This window comes from Pagrus pagrus (assembly GCF_965226575.1).
Source record: "Pagrus pagrus genome assembly, chromosome: 12".
Classification (NCBI taxonomy): Eukaryota; Metazoa; Chordata; class Actinopteri; order Spariformes; family Sparidae; genus Pagrus; species Pagrus pagrus.
In genome coordinates, this window is record NC_140196.1 from 2,059,179 (window position 1) to 2,086,163 (window position 26,985).

Below are 26,985 nucleotides of genomic sequence, written 5' to 3' on the forward strand. Positions count from 1 at the left end.
TTGGACAGACAAAATGAGACATTTGAAGCTTAAAATTGGGCTCTGGGTGTCTCTGATGGACTGAAGTGATTGACTTCAAGAAATTAAGCAAAATCAACTATCAGTAGATTTACTGATAATGAAAAAAGTGGCTTGTTGGAGGCCGAGGTTTTGTCTCTACACTCACTACACTGTGACGTTAAAATCACTTTTGTGTCCGACACTGAGCTCCAGTTTCAGATTTCTTTCTCCAACGTGAGCTCGGTCCAGACAGCCAGAGCCACAAATTACTTTAACGAGATGTGTGGGTGTTTTTAATCTCAGCTTTTTAATTATGAATATTTTAAATCACAGACGAGGCAGTTTGAATCAATAATGGCCGACAGCTGCAGAGCTGCAGACAACATCACTGAGTTATAACGGGCCGCGGATGAATTGATTGGTTTGTATAATTGTGTGTGTGCGTGTGCGTGCGTGCGTGCGCCATTGCTTTGATTACCAAAGCTGATGAGGTTGATGGAAAGTGAGTGATCAGGTCTGCTGTTTGGCTCCGCCCCCCCGCTTCATACCTCCCTTCGGCGTCCTTGATGTGATTGGTGGAAGTGTACAACACAGAGTGCATCCTGATTGGCTGGAGAAAATATATGAAATATTTTTCATGGACTGAAGTGATGGTGACGGGTTTTCAACACTGTCAGGAGGCGTCACATCGTTCAGGGATTCACTACACTTTATTGATTGATCAATTTAGTCCCATCAATGTTGATCTATTTAAAAAAATATGAATGTTAAGAATACATTTACACGTGGAAATCATGAATCTGAACGAACATTCCCACATAAGAATTTTACATTTTGAAAATAAAAGCACAATTGCACATGTGAATTTAATAATTTCACATGTGAACTAAAGTTGTAATATTTGAAAAGAAACTATCACAAGTGATCCGAACACTATTACAAGTGAATAACACATTCATATCGATCAATTTCCACATGTGGAGGCAGCAGCCGGTGCCTCAGAGCAGTGCTTATCTAATCTGTGCTTAAAGAGGAATAAATAAAAGTAGAACATTGATGGATTTCAGATGAAACTACAAATGAAAGCAGAGATTTTAGAGATTTAAGACCAAAAGAAAACAAAGATGACTTTGAGGTCAGGGGCTTGTGATTATCAGATCTGTGCTCGTGTTACCTGCTCAGTGTCGCTGTCGGCCTCACAGGGAGGAATGTAAAGCCAGAGGCCTGATGTTCTCACTTTCCAAAATGAAATGGAGGGTAACTTGAGACAGCTGTTCTTCCAAGAATACCGAGTTCCTGGAGTCTCTTTCTCTGCTGGAGGATTAATTGATACGCCCGTGGCTGAAGTCCTAATGTGATCAGTTTAATTCAGTCTCTGGCAGATCGAGGAGATTTGATTGCTGATAGAGATTCATTCAGAGGCAGTCCCAGTTAATTGGATTTGCTCTCCGGGTTTAAAAGACACACGACTTCTTTTAAAAGGCTGTTTCTGACTTGAAAACTTCACCTCTCATAAACCTCACCGACGCTAAAACGTTTTGTAAGTGAAGCTTGTAACAGTGAAGTCAGGGAATATGTAGCCGACACGTTCAGTTTGTTTCGTAAAAAAATAACTTATGAAAGCAGTTCGTGCTGAAGTTAAAACAAAATAAAGTAAACGAGATGAAATGAGATGACTGCATATTTATTGATTCCAGTGTTTGATGATCTCCCAGCTGCCTCATATATTTGTTAAATTCCAGCACAAACACACCTTATTAAACTTAATAAGATATTGATCAGCAATTGATTTAGCGTGCCAAGATCCAGCAAAGCCATGATAAACAATTGGGCTCATTCCACTGAATATCGATCGCTGATTTTTATGATTTATGATGTTTAGTCTGCAGTATTTAATGAGAGTGTGTTTGACCAGTTGTCAGTTGTTTGTGCACTTTCTGAATGGACTAAAATGTGACTTAACCTGCTAATGTTAGCAGCAGAACTCACTGTTTCAACTGAGCCAACCATCGAACTGTAGTAACCACAGTATCCACCAAACTCCCTTTAAAAAACTGGTGATTTTAAGTGTTGTTGAGGAGAAACCTAACAAACTTTGTGAAGCAAATTCTGGTGTCAGTTTAACACACTGTTCCAACTGATTTCACCATTTAACTATTTATCGACGATTAACATGTCAAATTTCACAAATACAGTAAACAGTAACTAATATAGGCCACCTGATTGTCGTACATTGAGAAAGTCACCAGACTCCCTTAAAAAATCCATCAATTTTATGAGTCGTTATGTTTAGAGAAACTTAATAGACTTAATGAAACGTTGTCTATTTCAAATTCTTAACTATTTGGGCTTTCTTGTAAATTCGGCATTCTTTCTTTGTGTAAATAAATATCCATTTGTCCCAGTGACGCACAGTTTCATTTGCATATCAAGCGGGAAAGTGAGAGCTGATCAGAAGTGGTCACTCAGGGACTGAAAGCTAGTGAACTTGTGACTGGATCACTCACAACAGATATTAATACCAGGTAGGAAAAGGGCCGTAAAGACTTTAAGATAGAAATCATTAATTAAAGACCTGAAAGATATGAATTCTGTGAAGTTAAACAATCCTGGAAATCACAGAGGATTTCTTTGCATTTCTTCTCATTGTTTTGCTCCTTTACTTTAGTTTTGTTGGAGTCATTTTCATTACGTCAGTCCCTTTGTTGACAGTAGATGGTTTTCCAGGCCAGTTATGATGCCCTGTGTCAGTAAATATGCACCTTTATACCAAACAAGTTGGTTCTTCTCTGTCAAACAAATCACGTTGGGTAGTTTGAAAACTTTAATGAACCCAGACTGTCGTTTTGTTGAGATTCCTGCTCGGAGACAGAAAACGAGCGCCTGTGTCTGATCAGTCATCCAGAGCGAAGCCACAGCTTCCATACATGGTGATCGGCAGCAGCTCCACAGCCTCTTCAGTCAGGAGACCGTGAGAAGTTAAATCTACCTGAGCCCTGCGGCGGTCCATTACTCACTGTGCATGTACAGTAAATCCATGCTGCTCTGTTTAAACAATCACACAGTGAAGAGGGTCTTCCATTTTAAGAATGATGTATGGCTGGATAGAGTCTCACCACACACAGAGACAACACGAGCTGTGTTTAGAGATAAGTATGGTAATAAATACTTAATTCATCTTTAATTTGATCATTCATTATTTTTGGGAACACGTGTTCAGTCAACTTTTATCTCCTGAGCTTCTGCTTGATGAATGCTGCTAGCAAACTGTTAGCATGTCTGGTCTTGGGATGCAAGTTTTAAGTAATTGCTTTAGTCAGTCGGCTTTCTGACAATCGATCATCGATGAATCATTAATAATATATGAAATATGTAAATTAACCACCGATCTGTGTTTGGTGTATAGTCAGAGTCGGCTACATTAGGAGTTAAAACAACAGATAAAGTTACTTAAATGATGAACTAAGTAACACAAAATCATGACATCATTCTGTCTGTCGCTTTGCAACAACTGGCAACAACATCTAACCCACACTGAGGCGACTCAATGGCTAAAATGTGATATCAGTTTGTGTAAAATGTCTTTTTGTATTTTTTAAATGACAAATGACTTGTATTTTAATTCAACACATTTTCTTATACCAGTATTTTGTGGGTTTTTTTGTGATGTATTTGAAAGGAAGTATCTGTAATCTGTTATTGTGAAACACTCTTTGATGTATCTGTGTCCGTCTCTGATTGTCGGTTAAGACATTTTTAAACGGTTAATCGATTAACGATTAATCATTAACATCCCTGGTCGGGTCAAAGTCAAACAACCTCGTGTAAATATAACGAACAATAGCCAGATTATCGCAGATTAAAGTCACATGACTGACTGCGGAGGGTGTGAGCTTCAGGGCTCTGGCCGTCTCTCTGCTCCATCGTGCTCGGACCTGAAGGCATCTCACTGAGCTCAGTACAGCGGCAGAGCTCCATAAATTGTATAGTATGGTAATTACACGGTCCGCTGCCTCGGTCTACCGCTGGACGCCGGCCATCACTCCTCTGCAGCTGCAGTCACGTGACGGACGTCGTCTGCTGTCCTCTCAGACTGCAGGAGAGATCCGTCTGTCCTCGCTCACATGTCTCGTCACGTTAGCTGCTGATGCGTCTCCACCAAGAACACCAGAGTTTGTTTCTGGTTCTGATCCGTGACGTTTAATGTTGATGCACGGCTCAAGTCCAGTGCTAATATTATCAGTAACATTATGAAGCTGCTGTCTGCACGCTGCCAGTCCAAATGAGATTCATGGGGGTCTGCAGCAAGAAAGACAAAAAAACACAGCGTGCAGGTTTCTTAAAGGAACAGTTCACACAAAAATAAAAATTCACTAATTTTCCACTCAAGTGAAGTTTCAACGTCCAAAGTTTGGAGCTTCACAACAGTGTTGCAGCATCGTCCCGGGGAAAATGTAATAAATAACCATAGAGCAAAAACATACAGCTCATCCAGAGTAATCCAAGTCTCCACAGGCCCTGAGATCGCAAATTGATTTGTTATTTATACCGATGCAGTTGAGCTCGTGCAGCGACTTCAGACGGGTCGACATGCTAACGCTCTGAGCTTAGCAGCTACAGTGAAGAAAAGTTATGACTATTTATGGTTGGCCTTTTTTTCTGCAATTTACATTTTGTAATGACCTCTCTGCATTTCCCCACTGGGTTCAAATTTACCTGCACATGCACAAGACATTCAGAGGAAACACAGCAGCATGTGATCCACTGTTACTGTTTATCATTCATATCAACTTCCCTGTTCAAAGATCACTGTCTACAGCTGTGTTAGAGCTCAAATAAGTCTCTGCTGATGCTAACCCAACATTTCCTGCTCAGTTTAAAACCATTGGTTTATGGACTGGAAGCCTCAAGTTTGGCATTAAGGGTTACCATATGGAAGGATATGCTGATGAGCGTCTCCATCAGATAACTGGCAGTTGACAGTGTGATAATACCAGGACTGTCACAGTAAAGCAAGAGAAATCGCTACAAGCGTAGTCCCATTTCATAGTTGGGATTTTAACCACGACACAATGTAGCTCTGCTCTCAGGGACAAGGCTGCACTGGAAAACGAGGGCTGTGGGTAGAAATTGGCAACAGGCTTCAGCCCAGATCGTCATCGATTCAGACGCTGCAGATTCACCTTTCTGCTCAGATGAGTCATGTAGTTGTGGAAGAAGTGACACAAGTGTCTCTAAAACAGCAGCAAGAAAACTGAACCAGCATCAGATCTGTGTAATGTTCACATGACTTTAGATCTGTCGAACATGATCGTAGTCTTCTGGCTCCTCTGCGACTGTTTCAGATCTCTGTTGTGTTTTAAAAGTCTGTTTTGTGGAGTGAAAACTGCATCAAGCAGCTTCACAGAGAAAAATCTGAACTGTATTTTAAGACACTTTTCTTCTTGGTTAACTTCCCCCTCAGACGCAGACACATTGCTGCGCTCAGCAGATGTGTTTTTTCAGCACAAGTAAACTCAAGTGGTGTTGCGTCAACAGCACCATATGCCTGCGAACGCTGTAGATCCCTTTCCCGCGGTGGCGTTTGGCAGTCTGCTCGCTGCCTCATGGAGACTTTGAGACTGTCTGTCAAAAGAGGAAGCAGCAGAAAAATCACCCCACTCAGAGTTTTGAGTTGTGAGGAGGCTCAGTTTCCTGACAGACCAGAGGTTAATTTAACTTCTGACGTGCCTTTCAGCAAGAAACTTAAAATGTAGAGAAGTCCATTAATGCTTGTTTTTTAGCCATCTTGGAGAGTATTTTAAAATAATAGTCGTGTTAGTTCTGTGTGGTTTCACGTTGGCATAATGGTTTAAAAGCCATTTCAGGGTTTTTTTCCATCTCAGTCAGACTCTGACTGTGATGGTGGTATTAAAATAAATCCATCCCAAAATATCAGTTTCTAACACTTAAAGTTATTTCTGACGTCCACCACACCTTTAAAGTAAAAATGGCCCCATTTAGTTATTTATCAGCCTGATCTGAGCGAGGAATCAGCTGCTAAAGTGATTAGGATTGAATTCCTGCTGTGCTTCCCGGACTCGACAACGTCTCAGTTTTCCTGCTGTTACAGTAAAGTTTGTTCATCAGATCCGGCTGCTGCTCGTAGGAAACATTTGTATTGGTCATATTTCATTCTCAGGTTCAGGATTCAAACGTAATCGAGTAGATCTGAACAGACGGAGGAGTCAGAGGAGCCTGTGTGACGGCGATTGGTCTTTTTCTTTGACGGATACATATCTCAGCACTGTGGGGGAAAAGGAAGGCAGAGGTTTGATCCTGCATCGCTCAGCCTGAACTCCCGATGTGAGCCGACATGAAACTGATGGCAGATAGAAGATGGAAGTCATCGTTTGATGTCTTGTGACTGTCATCAGTGAAGCAGCAGGGTCATCAGTGTTGACTTGGATCGTCCTGAACCGCTCAGATTGGGTACACAGTCACATATAAATGTTTTGAAACGCTGCAGAGAGAGTAGCTTTGGTCCCAGCGTATCACAGGTCTGTGCCGGGGCAGTGAGCAGGTATCAGCACACATGCAGTTTGAAGGAAGAGGTCGAAAATCCTTCACCTCTCAGACTGTCGCACTGCTCCTCTCAGTATTTGATCGGGAATATAAATAGAAATGAGATTGAGAGACGAGAGTACGAAAAGGAAATTTGTGAAATTGCCAAATTTGGTGTAAAAAATCCAAACAAGCAGGACGATGATTATGCAGCCAAAGGCAACTCGTTTTCTTTTCTTTTTTAATCCACTTACGACTGATTCTTCATAAACACACACAGGAAGGACTTAGACCTGCAGTGGATCGCACGGTTAGCGAGGTGGTGGTTGAATGCTAACGTTAGCTCAGTTGTCTCGCAGCTAATAATGTGTTATCATATTGTTTTACCCAGAAATATGACCTGATGTCTTTATATATTTTCTATACACATTGTCTTTTCAGTTGCTGACAGTGAAGTTTCTCATAGCTCCAGTCTGTATCACGGTCACTCGTGTCCGTTGTGTCGAGAGAGGAGTGGAGTAACAGAGATCTCCCTGAGAGTTCCCCTTCAGCTCCCAGGCTCACACTCGAGAGCCGCTTCATTATGAGACTGACACCTCTCATCACACTCTGTCAGCCTGTGAAATGACACGCGCACACACACACACACACACACACACACACACACACACACACACACACACACACACACACACACACACAATGAGCGGCAGTCCTCAAACCACAATTAAAGCATCCTCATAGAGCGGCCATGATTAATAAATCAATTAGTTTTATTTAAAGGAATAAAAGGTTAAATTATCTGATTCAGGCTTCTTCAATGACAACATGTTCCACTTCCCGTCCTTATCTTTCTCTGTGACAGTAAACTGAATGTCTTTGAGTTGTGGACAAAACAAGACGTATGTGGACGTCATCTTTAGCTCTGGAAAACACTAGAGGCCAAACAAGATCAAGATTAGTCGACAATCAAAATAATCGTAAGTTGCAGACTTCAGATGAGGATGTGTTTTTAAGGCTCGAAGCCTGTCGTCATTTTCAGGGAGCAGCCGAGGCCTCGTGCAGTTCAGTGTTCGTGGATGACATTTAATTCTGCCCTGCAGCCGTCTGCGTATCTGTTCAGCTCTGTTTCAGCCTTCCTGACTGCCAGAGGCGAGCTTATCACTCGATATCTTCCATCTCGCACACGCGCAGGTCGAGTATTATACCAACACAGTCATGTGTGACCTCAGAAGACCCATGACCCGGTATAACTACCAGTGTCATCCGGGCGGTTAGTCCCCAGTCATCTTCTCGCTTACGTGGACAACTGCTGTAGTAGCACTGAGTTTACAGAGCGCTGGTCGCGTGAAGTCTTGTGATCACAACAGTCGGAGTTGCGGGTTGTTCGCCCTCCAAAGGCTGCAAGCTGAGAGCGGTGGATTGTACACATGCACCTGATAACACATTGTTTTACCTCTATACCTATACACTAACACGTACACGCACACACACACACACACACACTGAAAGCTTTCCCTGTGAGTGTTTGTGTTTGTCCGTGGCTGACTGTTGAATTACGAACAACATATGGTGCCGCTGTCAACTGGGACCTTCTGGATGATGTCGAGTCGTCCACAGTGAGGAAATGTCACAGAAAAGTCATTACAGTGTGTCACACATGTATCCCCTCTGTGTTTCCATGCATCAGCGAAGTGTGTGTGTGTGTGTGTGTGTGTGTGTGTGTGTGTGTGTGTGTGTGTGTGTGTGTGTGTGTGTGTGTGTGTGTGTGTGTGTGTGTGTGTGTGTGTGTGTGTGTGTGTGTGTACATATGTGTGTATATCTGTATTTTGTTTTTGTGTTACAGTCCACTTCATCCTGATGATTTCACGTAATTCTTTTTAACCTGATGTCCAATTGAGATAAAGATCAATAATCTTATTTTCATGTTAGTTCAGAGTAGGTGAAATGTACTCAATTGCACAATGCACTGAAACAAAGAAAGTGGAGAAAAATGGTTAAAAACAACAGTGTGGACAGAAATGACTGCACAAAACTGCAGAGTAACAACGGTGAAAAAAAAGATATAAAGGCAAAGTAAAAGAAAAATGGAAAAAAAAGGGGAAAAAACAATCAAAATATATGTAAAATTGACAAACAGTAACCAAAATGCCACAGATTTTATTTTTTTAAAAATGGGGCAAAAAAGGTTAAGTTACAATGGTTAAAAAAATGTAATTGTAAAAAATAAACAAAACAAAATCCATAGGTTGAGACCTATAGATTTTGTTTATTTTTTACAATTACATTTTTGTAGAGTACAAACAATAGTAAAAAAAAGAATAAGTGTATAAAATGTAATTAAATTGAAAAAATAAATACATAAAAATTTGCACGTGACAAAAACAAAGAAAGAAGGACAAAGGAACTATATTGTAAAAATGAACTTCAAAAACATAAAACAAAATAAAACCCCTAAAAAATCATAGTGAAACCGTACGTAAAACAGCAGACAACAGCAGGATAAGTATAAGATATGTTTAAGTGAAACATCATAAATAATGGGACATCGAAAGACAAACAGATAAAATAATAATAATACATATTTTTTGTCTGATTCTTATCACAATGAGATTTAAGTGTTCATCTTTTAAAATTCAACAACATGGTTTCAGCTGGAAGTGTCAGGTTTTATGAGTTGGAGGAGGAACTCACCTGAAGTTTCCACAAAGCTGAAACACAAAGTTGGAGATGAGACGGGGAGAAGATGCCTCGCAGCAGGAAACACACTCTGACGTCTCCTGGTGAACAAGCCGCGCTGGAAAACTGACGTCGGGTTTGTACGACAGCGATTTTAATTAACAGAGGTCGAAAATCAAACGTCTGATAATCAGTTATTTTGTCTGGGTCATCAGAGTGGTGTCAGACTTAATAACGGGATCTGTAAAGCTCTGCTGCTCTTTACGTTCTGCTGCGGCACTCCAATTATCTTTCCCTCCGAGCCGAGGAACTTTTCTCATCATGTCGGTGTCACCGGGTCTCCACAACACTCAGACACTGTGATAACTCGAGAACCGGGCTGGATGACGCTGTGCTCAGGAGTCTGAACAGAACCTAGGAATCAGGCCGTCACGGTGGTGTGGTGCCCCCTGTTGGATGATGATGATCAGTCGATTAACCGATAAGTTTATCAACGAAAGTGAATCACATTCATCAAATATTTTGGTAATTGTTAATCGTTTCAGTCATTTTTCAATCACACGTGTCAAACATTTGCTCGTTCCTGCTTCTTAAATGTGAGGATTTGCTGCTTTTCTTTGTCATTCATGACGGTAAATGAAGAATCTTTTAGTTTTCTTTTCAACATTTTCTGACACTTTACAAGCTAAACAATGAATTGATTGATGGTGAAAATAATGGAGAGATGAATCAATATTGAAAATAAATGTTAGTGGCAGCGTGCATGTTCTTTAATGCAGTTCTTCTTAAAAATGTTTTTTTTTCTTTGTAGTATTTGATTGTTTCCTCCACAAGATTGAAGATTTTCCTCCTGCGGCTTTTGACACGATTGATTGAAAACACTATTTTAATTAATTGGCAAGAAAAATGGGTTTGGATATCTAGTGTCGCTCTAAACTGGTCTTCCTCATGTGTTTTTTGTATCTGCTGACAACAAGCTCGCTCTCGGTCACTCGATCCGTCTTTTTGTCTGTGTTTTATCAGCGCAATGCCGTCGATACTCAACTCTATTCATCTGTTAGGCCCAGTGTTGTCTCTAATTCAACCACTCTGCACTATTACCTGGCCAAGATTAGCAACTGGATCTCACAATTTTCTTCAATTAAATCGTAGTACAACTGAAGTTCAGATCAGTTCTCCACCAACTTGACTTTGAAAAACACATCAAGACCGTCGTTCAGTCGTGCTATTCTGAATTGAGGAACTTAATATTATTTTCACAATTCATCGATTTGTCTGCAAGATGTCACAAAATTTTGAAAATTGTTTATCACAATTTCCAAGAACCCAGCGTGACTTCAAATTGGTTCTTTTGTCCACCCATCAGTAAATGAAGAGTCTTTTGGTTCTGGACCGTCATAAATAACAAAGAGAAAGATGCAAATCCTCACATTTAAGAAGCTCGAACCAGCTAATCTTTGACAAAACTGTTGGTTGTTAATTTTCCTTCATTCGACTATTCATTGCAGTGCTACTGTACTTGATCGTGTTTTTGTTCGCTCTGATTTGTTGCTTATGGTTCAGGTCCGTTTGAGTTTGGTAACCAGCACTACTTGGTTCAAGGTGTAATGGAAAGAGGTCATGTGTGAATTAAATCAATATGAGTCAGTGTGCGTCGATGCGTCACCACAGTGTTCTGTAGCTTCTCTGTCATTATTTTGCCAGCAGTGAAAGAAAGACCTGAGGTCCGTTGAGAAAGTAACACAAACCTTGACCCGCTGGAGGTTCCTGAGCTCTCTGAGGATTTATTAAGAGGAATCTCCAGCTAAATCCTCTACTTCCATCTCCCTCCATCGATAAAAGGCTTAGACAGGTAATTGTGTCTCGCCTCTGCATCGCACCACCTCCCTCCCTCTGGACGCCCACCAGCTTCAGTTTTATCAGCCCTCGTTTTCCTGAGCTCCACCCCTGAGATGCTGCTTCAGGGACGGTGAAGAGCGATACACTTTGTTGCAAGTGTGGGAGTCTCATTTTAGAAAATACTTGTGGGTCAATAAAAAGGAAAGTGTTGTTTTTATAGTTCCTGTATGATGTGTTGTCTGTAGGGTCGGGGTTTGTTGAGGACATCAGATGGATGATGGATGTCCTCGTCTCCAGTCCCTTCAGAGATTCATTGTCTGGAGGTGAAGGAGCATGCAGGCTGAGCAGAGGAGGAAGAACAGACTGAATATTGGGCTCATTTGTCACCTTGTAGCCTAACCAGCCTGTTTTCTCTGCGTCCACTTCCTCCCCTGCATCGATCCATCCTTTCCTGCTTCCCTATACCTCCCTTTTCTGGATCTTTCCTACCTTGGTCTGTCTCTTATTTCTCATAACTCTCTCCTGTCATGCATCATCTTATGTCTTTTCCCTCTTGCTTTAATCTTACTTTTGCCTTTCCTTTATTACAAACCTCCTGCACTTCATCTGTCCTCATCCCTTTTTGTTCGTTTCCTCCCTGTTCTTTCCTCTTCCTTTTCTATTTCCATGCCTTCCTTTCTTCCTCCTCGCTCTCTCCATCCACCTCTCCCACTCCTTCTTCTCCCCTCTGTGGTTGATTTCTCCCTTGCGGTGGCTGTAATTCGCTCGGAGATAGATGGGCCGGCGCTGCAATCATCCCCTCCCCTGCTGCTTTTGATGGATCTCCCAGCTCGGCCGTTGGAGTCATTCTTCGAGCCGCTAGGTGTTAGCTACCCCCTCGGTGGCAGACTGATGGAACAGCTGGCTGGAGGGAGGGAAGCTTCTGTTTTTAATGTGTTTCTAAAGGCCCAAATGTCACTGGTCGTACTCTCAGGGTTCACATTATTAACTAGACCTCACTGGTATTGAGTGGGACCCCTGGTGGTCTACACTGCAGCCTGAATACTGAGGGACATGGACACAACAAGTCGTTTGTCCCCTGCTTGGTCGTTATATTGCGGTCTCTGAAGATTTTTTGGAAATACCCCGCATGGTTTTTCCGTGACGAGGTTGTCCTCTGTTGGGCACAGATCTGAGGGTCTTTTTGTGGTCATTCAAGTAAACTGTGATGTTCCAGGCTTCATGTTGAGATGATTGATTTGAGAGCCTTATCCTGCTGTTAGCCTCCTTTTCAAAAATGGAGAACCTGTCGAGGCCTGGTTGATGATTTGAAGGTCGAAAGATGGCCAACCTTCAGCCCAACCTTGAAATCCTCAACTAAAATTGCATTTCCATCCTTCCTTCTATCCTTCCTTTTTTAAATCAAGGTTCCACGTAGTCTTTACAGGAACAACAGTCTGTTTTGTTACTAATTAGTCTTTTGTGCAGTTATTTTGAATGAATTGTGTCCTCTGTGATGGTCTTGGGTTAAAAGAAAGAATCCTTTTAGTGTTTTTGCTGTTGCGAGATTTCGGATGTGCGTCATCATCTCATGCCTTCCCACCTGAGCATTTCCAGAGAGATCGAGTTTCTCGTGACACCCTCCTCCACCGCCGCTTCCTCCTCTCCTCCTCCGTCTCGGAAACTGAACCCTGGGATTTCATCTGGCTCGGTTTCCATTTCCTGCCTTTGTCTACCCTACATGAATATTTAAATGAGAAATACTGAGCTTCCATCGCCTCCGCAATAAATCCACTATCTACAGTTGGATCATAATTCAATTTGAACACAACACATTTATCACAAAGTGCAGAGTGTTTTCTGGTCGCTGGTTAAATGTTTATAAGGCAGAGCCACAGGGAAGGTGAATGTGCTCAAGATGATACTATCTGATGTCCTCTAATCCATCTGAAATCGCATTATTGTTTGAATAATGGGGAATGTTGATGAATAACCTCTGGGAGGTAAAAAAGTGAAACATATATAGTTTTTTCCCTGAAATAGGAACAAGATCTACAGTACTACACAATGTTTCCCAGCACCAAACTTTGGAAACCAGTTTTGTATATGAGGGAAGATTCAGGTGTGATTGTGAATTTAAGACTCAGATAAGATGTTGTTGAAGTTTCTCCAAATTAAGTATGCACTTCATTTCAAGTTTATGTCGTCAGATCAGAGTTATTTTGTATATTTTGAAAGATGGCCAAAAGAAAAACCCTTCCAAAAAGGAAAACAAGTTAAATAATAGAGAGAGATCTCAGTCTGAGGAACATCAGCTGTGCAATATGAGCTGTGGGAGGGAAAAGCAATTAAGAAAAGGCGAGACAAATGCATGTCTAAAGCACGTAGGAGGTAGTTTAATGTGCTTTGTGTAAACCATTATCAAAACTCAGTAGGAGGTTCAATGCTCGCACATGTTTGGAATTCAGGTCATGACTGAAGTCAGCACTCAGCAGAGACTCTGGTTCTGGTTCTCTGTCTCCTCTCTGTAACGTCACGTTCATGAAGTAAAGTCCATTTCCCCTCCAGCTCCAGTCAGCAGTCAACATTACAGAACAGAAACACCCGACAGTGGAGGTCACCTCCGGATCACTGCTGCAGTCAGGCTGATAAACAGGAGTGAAGATAAATCCACTTTTTAATCCCACAAGTTACAAAGTCACTCTGAGCTCTGCTCCCGTCGGTAAACGTCTCCGGATCAGAGCAGAATCTGATGAGCCTCCAGGTGTTTATTCACTGCTGCCCTCCTGCCTCACCTGGCACGCTCAGCAAACCTCTCGTTTTGTTCTGATAGAGACCGCTAACGGCAGAAACCACATGTTGTAGGTTTGAATAAATATTGCGATCCACGGGGTCCAGGGATGACTATTGGGGCTCTCACAAAATATTTCAAAATGAATGAAAAAAATTTTTTGGATAATTAATCATCAGTAATGTGGATATAAAGATTAAGCAGCTTAATGCAAATAGGAGAGTCGGGTAAGTTCAGAAAATGACATCACTGTCACTGACAGTAACAAAGCCTTTAAAACCAGAAAAAGACGACACTTAAGATGATACTATCTGATGTCTATATTACGATATAACGCTATCCAAAGTCTGAAGCAATGTATATTCTCATATAATGAAATATCGGCCAGCTGTAGAGAATTTTAAAAATGGAGTTGTGGTGGATGAGGACCATAATTATTGTTTTTAACATCTGTTTCTTGTTTCTCTGGAGCTGCCAGTATTTAAAAGGTGTTAAGGCAATGTTACTGGGAAGGAGCATGTACGGTCATTCAACCTTCTGGTGACAAGATACAAAAGAGACCTCGAGTTTTTTGTGTCGTCGTTGAGAAATCTTACGTGCAGTCAGATAATCTTGCTGACAGTCTGCTGCTGAACCCGGCCAGAACTGCGGGCCACAGAGAGAGAACAAAAACTGATTTTTAAGCAGTATAAATTTAGATATCCGTCTGGCCGGGACCGAAGCAGGGCGACGGGGAGGCTGTAAATTTATGGGTCATCATCTGTTTTTGTGCATGCGCCCTTCAAGGTTCAAAAGCAGGATGTGGTAATGCAAGTCAATGAGCCCACCAGCTATTCAGAGCCGTGATTTTCAAAGAAAGCAAACACTTTGGCCGTTTGCACGACGCATAAATAACAACAGTCATACAGTTAAAAGATTGTCACGTTTGAATGAGTAAATGTAGCAGACACGGGACTTTCTGTGTCCGTCAGCTATCACTCTGATAGTTTTATGTGCTGAAGTTTAACTTTCTTTTCTAACTCTACACTCATGACTCTTCATATTTACTGCTCCTCTGTGTCTCTGACAGTTTCAGCAGCCGTTTCTGAGATAGATGTGGAAAGCGGGATCATTTTTTAATCTGAAGTTTTTTGTAGCCTGAGTCCTGTGCGGGTTGAGTTTGGGAACTTCAGACAGATTTATATCTTTGGACTAAATATCATTTACAGCGTCTCAGTGGACTTTATCTAGTCTTTTTTCTTGCAGATCAAATCCTGAAATCATCATCAATGTAAACCATTGACATGGTGTCATTCTTATCTTCGCTCTAGTACTAGTCATGGTACTATAGAGAGCTTAACTCATCTAGTCAGCATCATATGTGGAACGACTGGCAGCTACGGCCGTGGTTTAGTTGTGATGACCTGCGACAGAAGCGACTGTTCATTTGAAAACAACATGTGCAGCTCCTCCAGAGGTTAGCATAGCTGCTGTAGCATCAGTTATATCAGAACTGAAGAGTATATTTGAGTGAAAGAAGAGCAAAGTTCACTCTTCTCTAGGAGTTTGATTTACCTCCTGGCTCCACTGGTGGTAGCGCCCTCCAACCGTTGATCTGATCTGTTGAAGTGAACCTGAGATCGACAGATAGACGGATGGATGGTCCAATCACCTGCCGAGGACATTTTGAAAGTGCCTGCCCTTTTCCAAACAGTTTTTATTGCCGCCTTTGCAGATGGTTATGTGTAACAAACGATTCAGTGAAACAGACTGGCTCATCAGGTTACATATTTTCTGAAAACTTGGTTAAAGTGCGAGCTATATTTGGCTGTAAACCGACAGCCTGTGCTGCGTTTGTGTCCAGCTCAAACTTTACAACAACCTCGGTCTTTGTGTAACTTTTAATCCTTTTTTCCCATCTTGTGTTCCCCTTCATCTCTTTTTTTAAAGCTGCATTTATGCACAAGTTGTTCTTCTGTGGACGTGTCCTCACCTCAGTTGCTTGCTAGCGTTGTCTGTTGTCTGTCTGGAGTTGGACAACAAGCAGCTTTATCGGCCAGCTTTCATCATCTCATCTGTAGTCCTTCAGAAGCAGGGTTGTGTTTCTCATTAGATTATTCTTTCCAGGTTTGCCTTCAAAAGTCTGAACCGGGATCATTTTCTTTGACACTCTGCTGTCCCGTCGCTGTCCTTCAGACACAACTAACGGCTCATTTAAATCAAACTTCTGTCTCGCGACTTCACAGACTTTCTTTATTAATGTTTCTCATCTCCAAGGACAGCGTTGCATCAGCGAGCAGTGTCACCCCACAGGGGCGTGTTAGCAATCTGCTCACTCGTCTCCAACCCTGAAAACTTGAGCAGAACAAGGGCGCCGTGAGAGAGATGTTGTCAGGCGACAGACTGACAGTGTGGAGTGAGAACGCTGTTACGGCTTTCATCTGCTCGTCAAAGGCCCGAGAATTAATCAGGAAGGCTGAGGGCAGTCTTTAATCTTGTAGATTACCACCTCACAGACGGTTCAGGTGTAGATTAAAGCAGACAGAGCTGCTGGAGGTGAGATTTACTGTCGGGGTGTTTGTCTTTGTGTGGATACTTAAGGCTGGAAGAAAATTACAGAAAATATGTCTATGACTGAAGTTGAGTAAGAAATACAATTATTTTTGTTTTCATTTAAGTCGACTTGTCTGATGTTTCCTGTCAGTGGGCGTCTCAGAAGTGACTTGTCACCTCTGACTCTTCATGCATAACTGAACGTTGACTTCTGAATGTCAAAAAGGAAATTAAACACAGAATTAGGAGGTGACTTCACTAGTGTATTAAGTCAAGAAAAAACTAACAAATGTCAAAAAAAAGGAAATATTTTGACACCTATTTTTCTCACTTAACAGAAAAATAAAACCGTACATGATGTTAACAGAGATCCAGTTACTGCAGCTACAGTTGTGCTGACAGGTCATGTGCTGTAAGCACACGAACACACAGCATGTCGTGATGACATGATGGTAAAAACCATACACAAGTGTTTCTCTGAGTTTGTTGTCAGGGATTATCGATTGATTAAAACTTTCCGAGGCTTTTCTGGTTCCAGGTTTTGTCTTCATCAGTCTGTTGGATCACGTTTTCCTCTGAACACAGAGGCCGGTAACCCGAGCCGCTGCTGAAAGGCCCACATTAGCCCCAGCGGCGTCTCGTCTTCTCTGTCAGAATGAGGGGTAATCCCAGGCGCTGATAGACAGGCAGCTCCAACTTGACGTCCCATTGGCTGGTTTCGTTGTCTGTCAAAGTGATGATGTCTCTAAAGGACCTGTGGCAGGAAGAATCCAGAGAGAGGTGAAGCTGGGATGTTGTTGTGGTTGGTGTTACCTGGTCAGGTGCAGTGGAAACGAGAATTATTGAACTTCCTGAGTGAAACGTCAGCCCGACTCTCTGGTGGTGGATTTACTTTGTGAGCTTCTGAAGAAGAAACAGTTTTTTTAACTTGAAGACTTCATGTCTGACCACTGAAGCTGTGCGACCTGTGAAAGACGGTTTGGAAGGAACAGGAAGTTACTCCAGTCATGCCGTCTTTTTGTGTCAACCTGAGACGAGGCATCCTGAGGAGGTACAGGCAGGTGCCTCGGACCGAGGCTGACGGAGCCTTCAACTACAGCCGAGCCTCAAACAGACGAGGCCTGCTGAAGTCTGGTAGGCTCGACACCAAACCCTCTTTATTTAAGCCCCATTTTTTATATAAGCGTGCAGTTTATTTTGTGTTCCACCAAGACGATGAGCTGTCGCACTTTCTGCACAGTTTCAGTGAAGTTACAGCTCATTTTGAAATATAATTATGAATCTGGTCAGTTGCTTATCAAACAATAATTCAGGTTTGTCTAATTATTATGTACGAAAATGCAAAAAATGTCCTGGCCTTTATGCACCGCCTTGGAGTGACAAACAACCCCGATGTGCTGGACAACTGATTTAATATTGATTCTGTATTCATGCAGATTTTACAACATGTGTTGTCATTCAGACCCTTCGATCACTGTTGAGCCTGAAGACGTTGTAGGAGACCTGGCCGCCTGTAAATTACTCATGAAGTTCCCTCTTCCAAGATTATTTTGTGACATGTCTCACATTTACCCTTCAAAGATGAACACATCCACGTACCATATACCCCGACTCCTACCTCGTGTGTGTGTGTGTGTGTGTGTGTGTGTGTGTGTGTGTGTGTGTGTGTGTGTGTTGTGTGTGTGTGTGTGTGTGTGTGTGTGTGTGTGTGTGTGTGTGTGTGTGTGTGTGTGTGTGTGTGTGTGTGTGTGTGTGTGTGTGTGTGTGTGTGTGTGTGTGTGTGTGTCTCTCCACTCTGTCTGTTTGTTCAGTGTTTTGTATGTAGGGTGGACATCCAGACCTCCTATGAATCAATAAAACATAAAGATTTTGTTAGCACTCTGCTCAGGTGCTGGTCGGCACAGAGCAGCAGTCGGCTCCGTGATGAAAAATCTTTACCCAACATGCAACTCTGATGGAAAAAAAGCGCATATTAGATCCACTGACGATAGAAATGCTGTAAATAGATTTAAACATTTAGTCAAACGTGTTGCGTGAAATTAAAGCAGCTCTGTGAATCTCCTGCTGTGGTGCATATTTCTAAAGATATCTCGGTTCACGTGACGGTGGGCGGTTGTGTTAGCATTTACATGTTATTAATTTCTCTCTCCTTCCCTTTGTGTGCCGCCGCAGCAGGATGATGGATTTGTTCCTCTGTAATAGCCTCTTCTCAGCCAGCTGAGTTAGTTGTGTTCGGGTGTAATTCATCAGTCCGTGTGACCACCGAAATCTCTCGATCTCTGGGCCGCTCGCCGCTGTGATTATGCAGCCCTCTCTGCAGATCTATAGCTGGACGCTCAAATTGATGCATCGCCTCTATTACAGTACTGAAGCCATGATGCTCTTAGCCGGAATGGGTTTTAATATAATTTGGAGCTGCTGTCATTCATTTTCTTCCACCGGTGACTCTGTACACAAACAAACAAGTCGACCGGGCCTGAGTGCAGGAAATATATTTGTTTTAATGCCAAAGCATTATAAACGCCCAAGAATATATATCTCCACATCAGTTTCCTTTCAGAAGTTCTCATGAGCCGGTTCACATTTTCAAATGATCTTAATTTCTCCAACCGGCCGTGCAAAACTCAGATATCACACTTACAACGTCAAAGAACAGAGAATGGCAGCAACAGCTCAAGTTTAAAAAGCTGGGATCAGTTCATGTTTGACGTGTTTATTCATCGAAGAATTAAACAATTTATCAATCATCTAGATCGATTAATTGTCAGACAATTGTTGTGATTGTCTGCACTTCCTTGTTCTAATGACCTTGATGAATGAAACCTCAATTCTTAAAACAGTCACAGCAACAGGATCATTAATATCGATGTGTTCAATAAACCGTTAACGTTCGATGATCCTCACCATCAAACCTCATGTAGTTTTTGTTTCTGACACACTGAACGAACCTGCGAAGCTTCAGATACCAGGAGGTTTTCCTCTGTGGAGGCAGAAATCACCTCCAGGCAGTCGCTGGTATTATATCATAATTGCACTCGTATTCTCTCAGTCAGACACTTGAACCAAACTCCCATTTAGGCCGATTCGTTTTCCCCCTGAGTGGCTGCGGAGCAGCGAATCACAGGCAGAGTAATGAGGATGGAAATAAAAAGCTGTCGTATCACCTCCATCTCTGCAGCTCAGGGCCGATCCATCCGCTGTCTCTGAACGCCCCACGCAGGAGGAGCCGTGGCCTCCCAGGTGTTTTCATTTCATCTTCAACGTCTACATACACTCTGCTGGGGCTCAACGCCCACCCAGCGTGTGTGTGTGTGTGTGTGTGTGTATCTATGCATCTTCACCTTTTTCAAGTGTGAAGGTTTAGCGGTAGATAACCAAGTCAGGCCTCCTTAATGTCACTGTTGAAGTCTCTGTAGGGCCTTTAAATAAGGTATTTTCATCCCAAAGCTGTTTTTTTTAATTTTTCGGTGCACTATATTCACCCATCTTATTTTTCTCCAAAGCATCTAGCAATTAATTCATAGTGACTTTAGATTAACTCCAAAAGCAATTAGCAGTAAGCTGATACACTCGCGTGCTTTTCCAGACTGACCTTAAAGTCACTTCCTGTTATTGGAAGGAAGAAATAACTCTAGGAAACAAATCATTTCTAGCAAATGTGAATCCGTGTTAGTGTGAGCTGAAGATGAAATCAAGGTAGAAAGAGACAGGTGAAGTACAGAGTACAGACGATAACCCTGAGATTATAACTAAATGTTTTGGAACAAAGCTCCTATAATCACCCATAAAACTTGACTGTTATTCTTTAATAGTCCTGTATCACTGTAGATTTTAACCGATTAACCATAAATTAAGCTCACCAGATAAAAGATCTGCATCAAATTGTACTCACTCGTAGATACCAGCCACCTAAACACGCCTGATTTTAATTTTTTTCCATTAAGATCCATGTGAAAATGTTGAAACACTTAAAAGAAAGTGAGGAAATGTTTTTGGATCCATCCTCTTATCTGAAGTCGAGCCAAAATGTCTGATAAGCAGTTTTTATGTAATCCTGCTGACAAACCAAAAAGACCTGCCAACAAGTGGACACAGGTGACAACATAACATCCTGGGAGAAGCTAACTAAAGAATATCTGACCACAAAAATGTGACATGCTCAGTGTAGTGATACAGAAGACAGAAACCATCAGCGTTTATATTGCTTCTCTATAAGCATTGCTTTCACTGCCACTGGGCACAAAGTCTTCCAGAAACATGATGACTGGTGATCCAGTCAGATTGGTGCCGTTTCTATCTGCTTTCATGTCTAAATGTAAAAATAAACTTCTGCTCGAGGTGAAAGTTGTGATTTTCCACTTTAATTATCATCAGTGAAACTTTGACAGAGGGCAAGTAAAGAAGCGACAAACTATATTCCTGCAAGGAGAGAAGATTTACTCGATGTTTCCAGGAATTAACTTTATAGCCTTGAAGATGTATAACTTTTTTGAAAGTGTGACATCTGAGCTGAGGACAGCAGGATTAGATCGGTTAGTAATGGATGTTGAGAGTGTGACGTCATCTTCTGATCAGATCGTTTGAAAAATATCATGTGATTTTTAATTAATTTCCACAGAGAATTCACCCGCTATAAGAACAGACAGCAGATTGTTGTGGAAAAACATGTTTATCAGTTCAAGCATCTATTTTTATTACAGGAAAACAGGAAGTACGTTAGTCGGGTCAACTTTTCACTGGAGTCAAAGCGACAGCATTACTGTCAATGTTCACTCCACTCCACAGAGGACTGAGGCATATTTACTGTTTCAAGGTTGTCAGTTTAAAACCAACCAAACCTGAAACCAGCCAATAACAGCTACTAGCCATGATTCAAAAGTATTTTCTAACCACATTAAGTAACTTTGAAGCTCAGTTGTACAAACTGGTCCATGGCTGCGTTCAGTGAAGTCTTTGAAAGGCACCGTTAAAGTTAACTATTCTCATTGTTCTGGTCTGGGTGATTTTATGTGGAGCTGGAGGCTCACAGAGGGTCAGGAGACCTTTTCTGCTCACATCTTCACATTCTCAGCTCAATTCCATTAAACCTGGCCGGTCACACTACACTAACACGGCAGCTCCCTCGCCGCTCCGTGCCCTAATGTGGCAGGTAATTGCAGGATCTATAATGAACGCTTTGGAGCCGCAGCGCTGGAAAGGTTGCCTCGGTGACAGGCCGTTGATAGCGTTAATGAAGTTGATTAATATCCAGACTCCCGGGGGGCTGCCGTCAAACTCTGCTGCACCTCAGCTGAGAAATAAACTCTGGAGGTGTTAAGGTGACCCAACGTCGCCTGAGAGGTCTTTACGTAAGGTGAAAGGTACCCTGGGAGCTCTGTGAACTGTCTGAGCAGGGGCTCCTGGGAAATGAAGTGCCCCACCTCCCAGAAGTTAATTTCCTGAGTCTGAGGTGGGAAGGGTGGCTCTTCCAGGTAATGATGGTGGAAATGTAGAAGCTTTAATATGCAGCCATGAGAGAGCCAGGTGGAGCTTCAGCTTCAGACCTGCTGTCTTCAGATAGAGGTTGCAGCTGTTTGTGTTGCTCTGTGTTGTCATGTGGCTGTTGGATTGGAGGACATTCTTGTGCATGTTAAGCAACGTGCAAGTTGATGTTGTTCAACTTGCATGTTGTAGTGTTTCCTGAGGGCCCTGACTCTCCAGGCCAACAGTCGGCTGTCGGTGAACATCTGCGGCTCTAGTTTTCGTGGTCTGTGCCACTCTGTCAGCCCTTTTTTGGTGACTGAGCAAGTAGAAGCGGTGGTGGAGATAATTGGCTGTTTTCCTAAGCGAGCCAGTGCACTTGAAGAAAAAATGTTAATATAAGGTGGAGCCCCCTGAGCCTGTCGCTGTAGAATCCATCATGTCACCCATTTTGCATGGTTTCTTCTTGTTTTTCACCTCCGTCAAGTGGCTATATTTGCAAGAATGGTGTCCCTGGTTTCCTTTTTGAATGACCAATGCAGACTACTGCCACCTGCTGGCATGGAGAGGTATTTCCTCTCACGCAGCTGGCCATCTCCTCCAGTCTCTGCACTGTGTTCAGTTGTAACTTATTGTCCGAAACGCAGTCGAAGTGAGGCAACACAACAGTCAGCGTTGATCACCGCTGTTTCTTTGCCCTGATGCTAAATTTGTTCAATAATGTGTTGAACATCTCTAGTTCAGAGCGTCAACTTGATCTGGTGTTGTGGCAACTGACAGCTGGAAAAACTGATCCAGCAGGTCCCATCAGAGCTTTGTAGGACGTCGTCTTCACACACGTCTCTCGCTGCAAGTGGAAATGAGACTGATGCTGTGGGATTTGTTGTTGTAAGTTGACAAACTTAAATCGACATTATACAAAATATGAAGTTACTGCATGTTTAGCTCACCTGGTAGATTAGTGACCCGTGTATGGAGGCGCTTTGTTTCCACCCGGGTGCTCACTGCCGATGCAGCAGCGCTGTAACCCACTGGGAGTCGCCGTATTAAGAGTTTCCTTTATCATGCCACAAGTCCTATTTCTGTCTTTGCCTTCCATCGGACGCGTGCGTTTCATTTGACATGCTCGTCTGACGTTTGGTCTCTGGACGCTAAAAGGCTTCCCTCATTGATCGACTGTCAGACGAGCTGAATGCTGCTGTGACCTTTTCGGTTGTGGTCTGCTGCTCCTTCAGACACAAAGCACTGACATTTCATTAAAGACACTGTGCTCTGATGGTCACGCTCATTGATCAGGAAAGAACATCACAAAAATCTCAACGCACACGAGAAAGTCTGAGGATTTTTTACTGGCTGTAAATGGACAGTGTGTTCCTTTCATGACAGCTAGATGATAATATTTCCTGAAATTAATGAATTTAACTTGAGTTAAAACCAAAAATGGCAAATATTTTAATGAAAAAACGACTTAAAAGGATGATAAAGTTAAAAATCAATCAAATCGTGACCTTAAAATTGAAAGTCAAATTGAATTGTGGATTTGGAGTACAGTGATCTGGATGTGTAAGCTCTGAGATGACCTTGAATTGAGGTTGTCAGTCAAATTCAGCTGTGCAGAAAATGTAGGCAGGGTGACACGTTGGTCTTTTACAATGACGACTCCGAACAAGGGTTATTCATGTAACCACGACTCTTTGAATTCTCCCACTTTTCTCTGGTGGTCAGGAAGACATACAACCCTCCACACTGGTGACAGATGATTTAAGTCTTAAAGACGAGTGTGGCCCAAGTTACTTCACGACACGAGAATGTTGAATTACTTTGCGTTCTCACACATTTGTTTGGGATTCGAGGGAAATCGATTTATCAGGGAAAAGACAAAGAACTACTGTTGGATCGAACCCTTTTCGACTGGGACCAGAATGAATCGATTGCAACGACCTCACAGGATTAAATTAACTCAAAACACCAAAACATTTTCCTCAGGTTTATTTAAATGTCAGTGAACGCACCACAGTCAAACCAGCGTTTTCCCATCGGCTGCTCTGTAATCCTCTCCAGTGTGACTTTAACTTTTTCACCTCAAACCACTGAGCCAGGACTCTGATGACTCATCACTTCTCACTGACTCAGAGGCTGCTGCTGGTCATACTAATTCAAGTTAGTCAATAGGAGATGACCTATCACAGCCGCCTCTTGAATCTAGAGTAAACTTGGATCGCCTCAGCCCCTCGGAGCTCGATGTGAGTTAGAGGAGAAGAATTAAAAAAATATTGTTTTGCAGCCAATTGTGCCACCATGTCGTCTACATTCACTCACCAGATAGAAGTTGTGTTATTGAGCTGCTCCGCTGGAGTTAGAGAGACATATGGAGTCGAGTTGAAAGTGTCAATATATGTTTTAATGTCCAGATTTCTCAAGTGATTTCTCAAGACTTAAAACTTTAAGAGTCGAGAGCTTCTTGGAAATCTTATCTGATGCACGTTTTCTTCAGGATTGTCAGAGTCGGTGGCGGCAGGTTACGATGGACCGTCACGAGGTCGGCGTAACCTTTGCTAATAATCCCGTCTTTGTGTTTTTGTTCCAGGAGTCTGCGGCTGCTGTGGGCCGCTGAGGCCGAGGTACAAACGCCTGGTGGACAACATCTTCCCCGAGGACCCCAAAGTAAGTGACCGCAAGCCCGACACACCTCCAGATTAATGAAAGTTATTTCAGTGGAGATTCAAGGTCAATATGTAATATCTGACTTAAGTGGCCTGTAACTGCCCTCTGAGTGAAAATCCAATTTATTAAATAGAGATGAATAATGTAGCTGATTAGATCCAATAGAAAGGTCGTGTGGGAAAGTTATGTCGCACCCTGTAAGAGACGGAATTGATACTTAAGTAGTTTTGTCATTAGGTTGTTTGCTCCTGAGTGAAACGAGGGCGATTAGCAATAAAACATGAATCAAAATATGATTGAAAAATGAAATCTGACGACAGCACGCTGCCTGTGCTGTGTCATCCGTCCCACCTGTTTTGTTGCTGCTTATTAGTAGATTATATATCAATGTAATATAAATGTATTAATCTGTTCCCCTCAAGAACTGGTTACATTGTATATTACATAATCAAAGGGTTTTAACCTCTGAGGAGCAGGCGTATGATCACTGTATTAAACAGAAGTTTGGCCTCATGTCTCATGCGTGTCAGCCAAAAAGTTGCACTCAAACACACCACAGAGACGACCGATGGCCAACTAGCTTGTATGTTTCTGCACATGCTTGAGAAGAAGTAACTCTCCGAACCACCAGGGGGAGGTAGTCTGTGTTTGAGTATTAAATCCGTACGATCCTTTGTTATCTGAAAGCAGCGTTTGCCTCATTTTCAGGGATATGTCTGATTGAAATATGCAAATGACACTGATGGGGAGTGATCATGTCGTCGCACAAACGAGAGCCATGGACACGCATTGAGTCATTACATTAATATTTACATTGCAAAAGTAAAAAAAGTACATAAATGACAATATAATTGTTGGAAAGACGTCTGTCCCCGTAAATCCGAGTGTCACAGCCTACGTCACAGTCAGAGTCCCAGTCTTGGTCCCAGTCTGGGTCTTTATCAGTGTATTAACACTGTGTTTGGTGCCCAGTTGTTATCTCAGTGTTGAGATTGCTGCTGAGACCCAGTGACAGCTCCACCACCAGAGAGCTTCCCGGCCACAACACAGACATAATTGGACAATCAAGGAGCAACATGAAGTCTCCAGACTTTGATAAATCTGTCTATTAGATGTGACACGGCTTTGATAAGAGGACCATGACAACTTATTATCACCCGTTTGATTCTTTGACCCCTGTTAATTAAAAACACCAAATGTGTACGTGGTTCGTCTCGTACACAAGACAGTGATTTACTTTTTTTTTTTTTTTGTTTCCATTCTCCTCCGATATCTTCTCAAGGGCCTTTGGCGTAAGCAACCAGGTGCGGTGGGAAATGGAAATGCTCCAATGGTCGAGACCTTGTCAAATTAATTATCACTTGCTGAGAGCCGGAGGAGCTGAACGCACTCGGGGGAGAGCCGGTCTGAAATAACTCCCACTTCTTTACGTACGACACCTGGCGACAATATATTTATATCGGCTGTCTGTCGGATGCTGAAGTTCACACTGTGTCCTCTTTATACGTTCCTGAAAAGACAATGAATCTAAAAATAACTCACATTTCCCGTTCTGAGAGAATAAACTCTTGACCCTGTGCACTTGAGCTCTTATTAGTTTTAATGAGGCAGAAGTGAAATCTGAATAAAGTGTTGTTTTTTCTTCTCACTGTAGTTTGACATGAGGTAACAGCACATTTCATTTGGTCGCCTGTTGCTATAACTTCCAGGAGAGAGCGAGGAAGGAAGTCGGGGAACGTGACGTAAAGTTTTACTGCAAGATCATTTGTGACTTTTTCCCCTCTCCTCTCTGTAACGTTGCGTTCATGAAGCAAAGTACATTTCCCCTCCAGCTCCAGTCAGCAGTCAAGGTCACCTCTGCGGATCACTGCTGCAGTCAGGCTGATAAACAGGAGTGAAGATAAATCCACTTTTTAATCCCAAAAGGCAGGTGCCTGCCTCTCTCCTGCCTCTCAGATTTGTATCCTTTAAATCTGGACTGCCTTGTGTTTTCCTTCAGGATGGCCTCAGTAAATCGGACATGGAGAAGCTGACCTTCTACGCTGTGTCGGCTCCAGAGAAGCTGGACAGGATCGGTGCTTACCTGGCCGAGAGGCTGAGCCGAGATGTGGTGCGACACCGCTACGGGTGAGAGACCTTTGACTTCATGTTTTCTTACTTTATACTTGTGTTGTCTCTTGTTACCTGGAGAAGTTGATATCAGCTGGATATATCTGCTTCTTTCGGCTACTCTTCCTCTCCCGAACACAAAAAATATTGCACTTCAACCTCAGATTGTTTTCCATGAAATTACACCTCTTCAGTTCTTAGTTAACTACACTAACAATGCACATCCATGAATTTGGGGGTCATAGTTTCTAAATAAGCACTGAAGGGACCCCTTACCTGCCACTTGAAGACAATTCTGAGTAGCTTAACTTACACTTAACACTCACTTATAACAGAAGCATCATTAAACTCATCAGAAAGACTTCTTCTGTGTTATTCTGTCTTTCCTT

General features: G+C 42.4%; 1 protein-coding gene across 9 annotated transcripts in view; it reads left to right on the top strand.

The window, feature by feature from the left end:
• The window catches only part of efr3a (EFR3 homolog A), a 111,894-nt gene that overhangs the window by 19,309 nt on the left and 65,600 nt on the right, over positions 1 to 26,985 (top strand). For 8 of the 9 annotated variants that reach the window (XM_084370039.1, XM_084370040.1, XM_084370037.1 and 5 more), the window contains 2 exons: positions 24,411 to 24,487; positions 26,487 to 26,614. In XM_084370039.1, the coding sequence (XP_084226165.1) occupies positions 24,411 to 24,487; positions 26,487 to 26,614 (205 nt within the window). Of the gene's footprint in view, positions 1 to 11,311; positions 11,385 to 24,410; positions 24,488 to 26,486; positions 26,615 to 26,985 lie in introns of those variants that run through there. The other variant, XM_084370033.1, reaches the window with a different exon arrangement.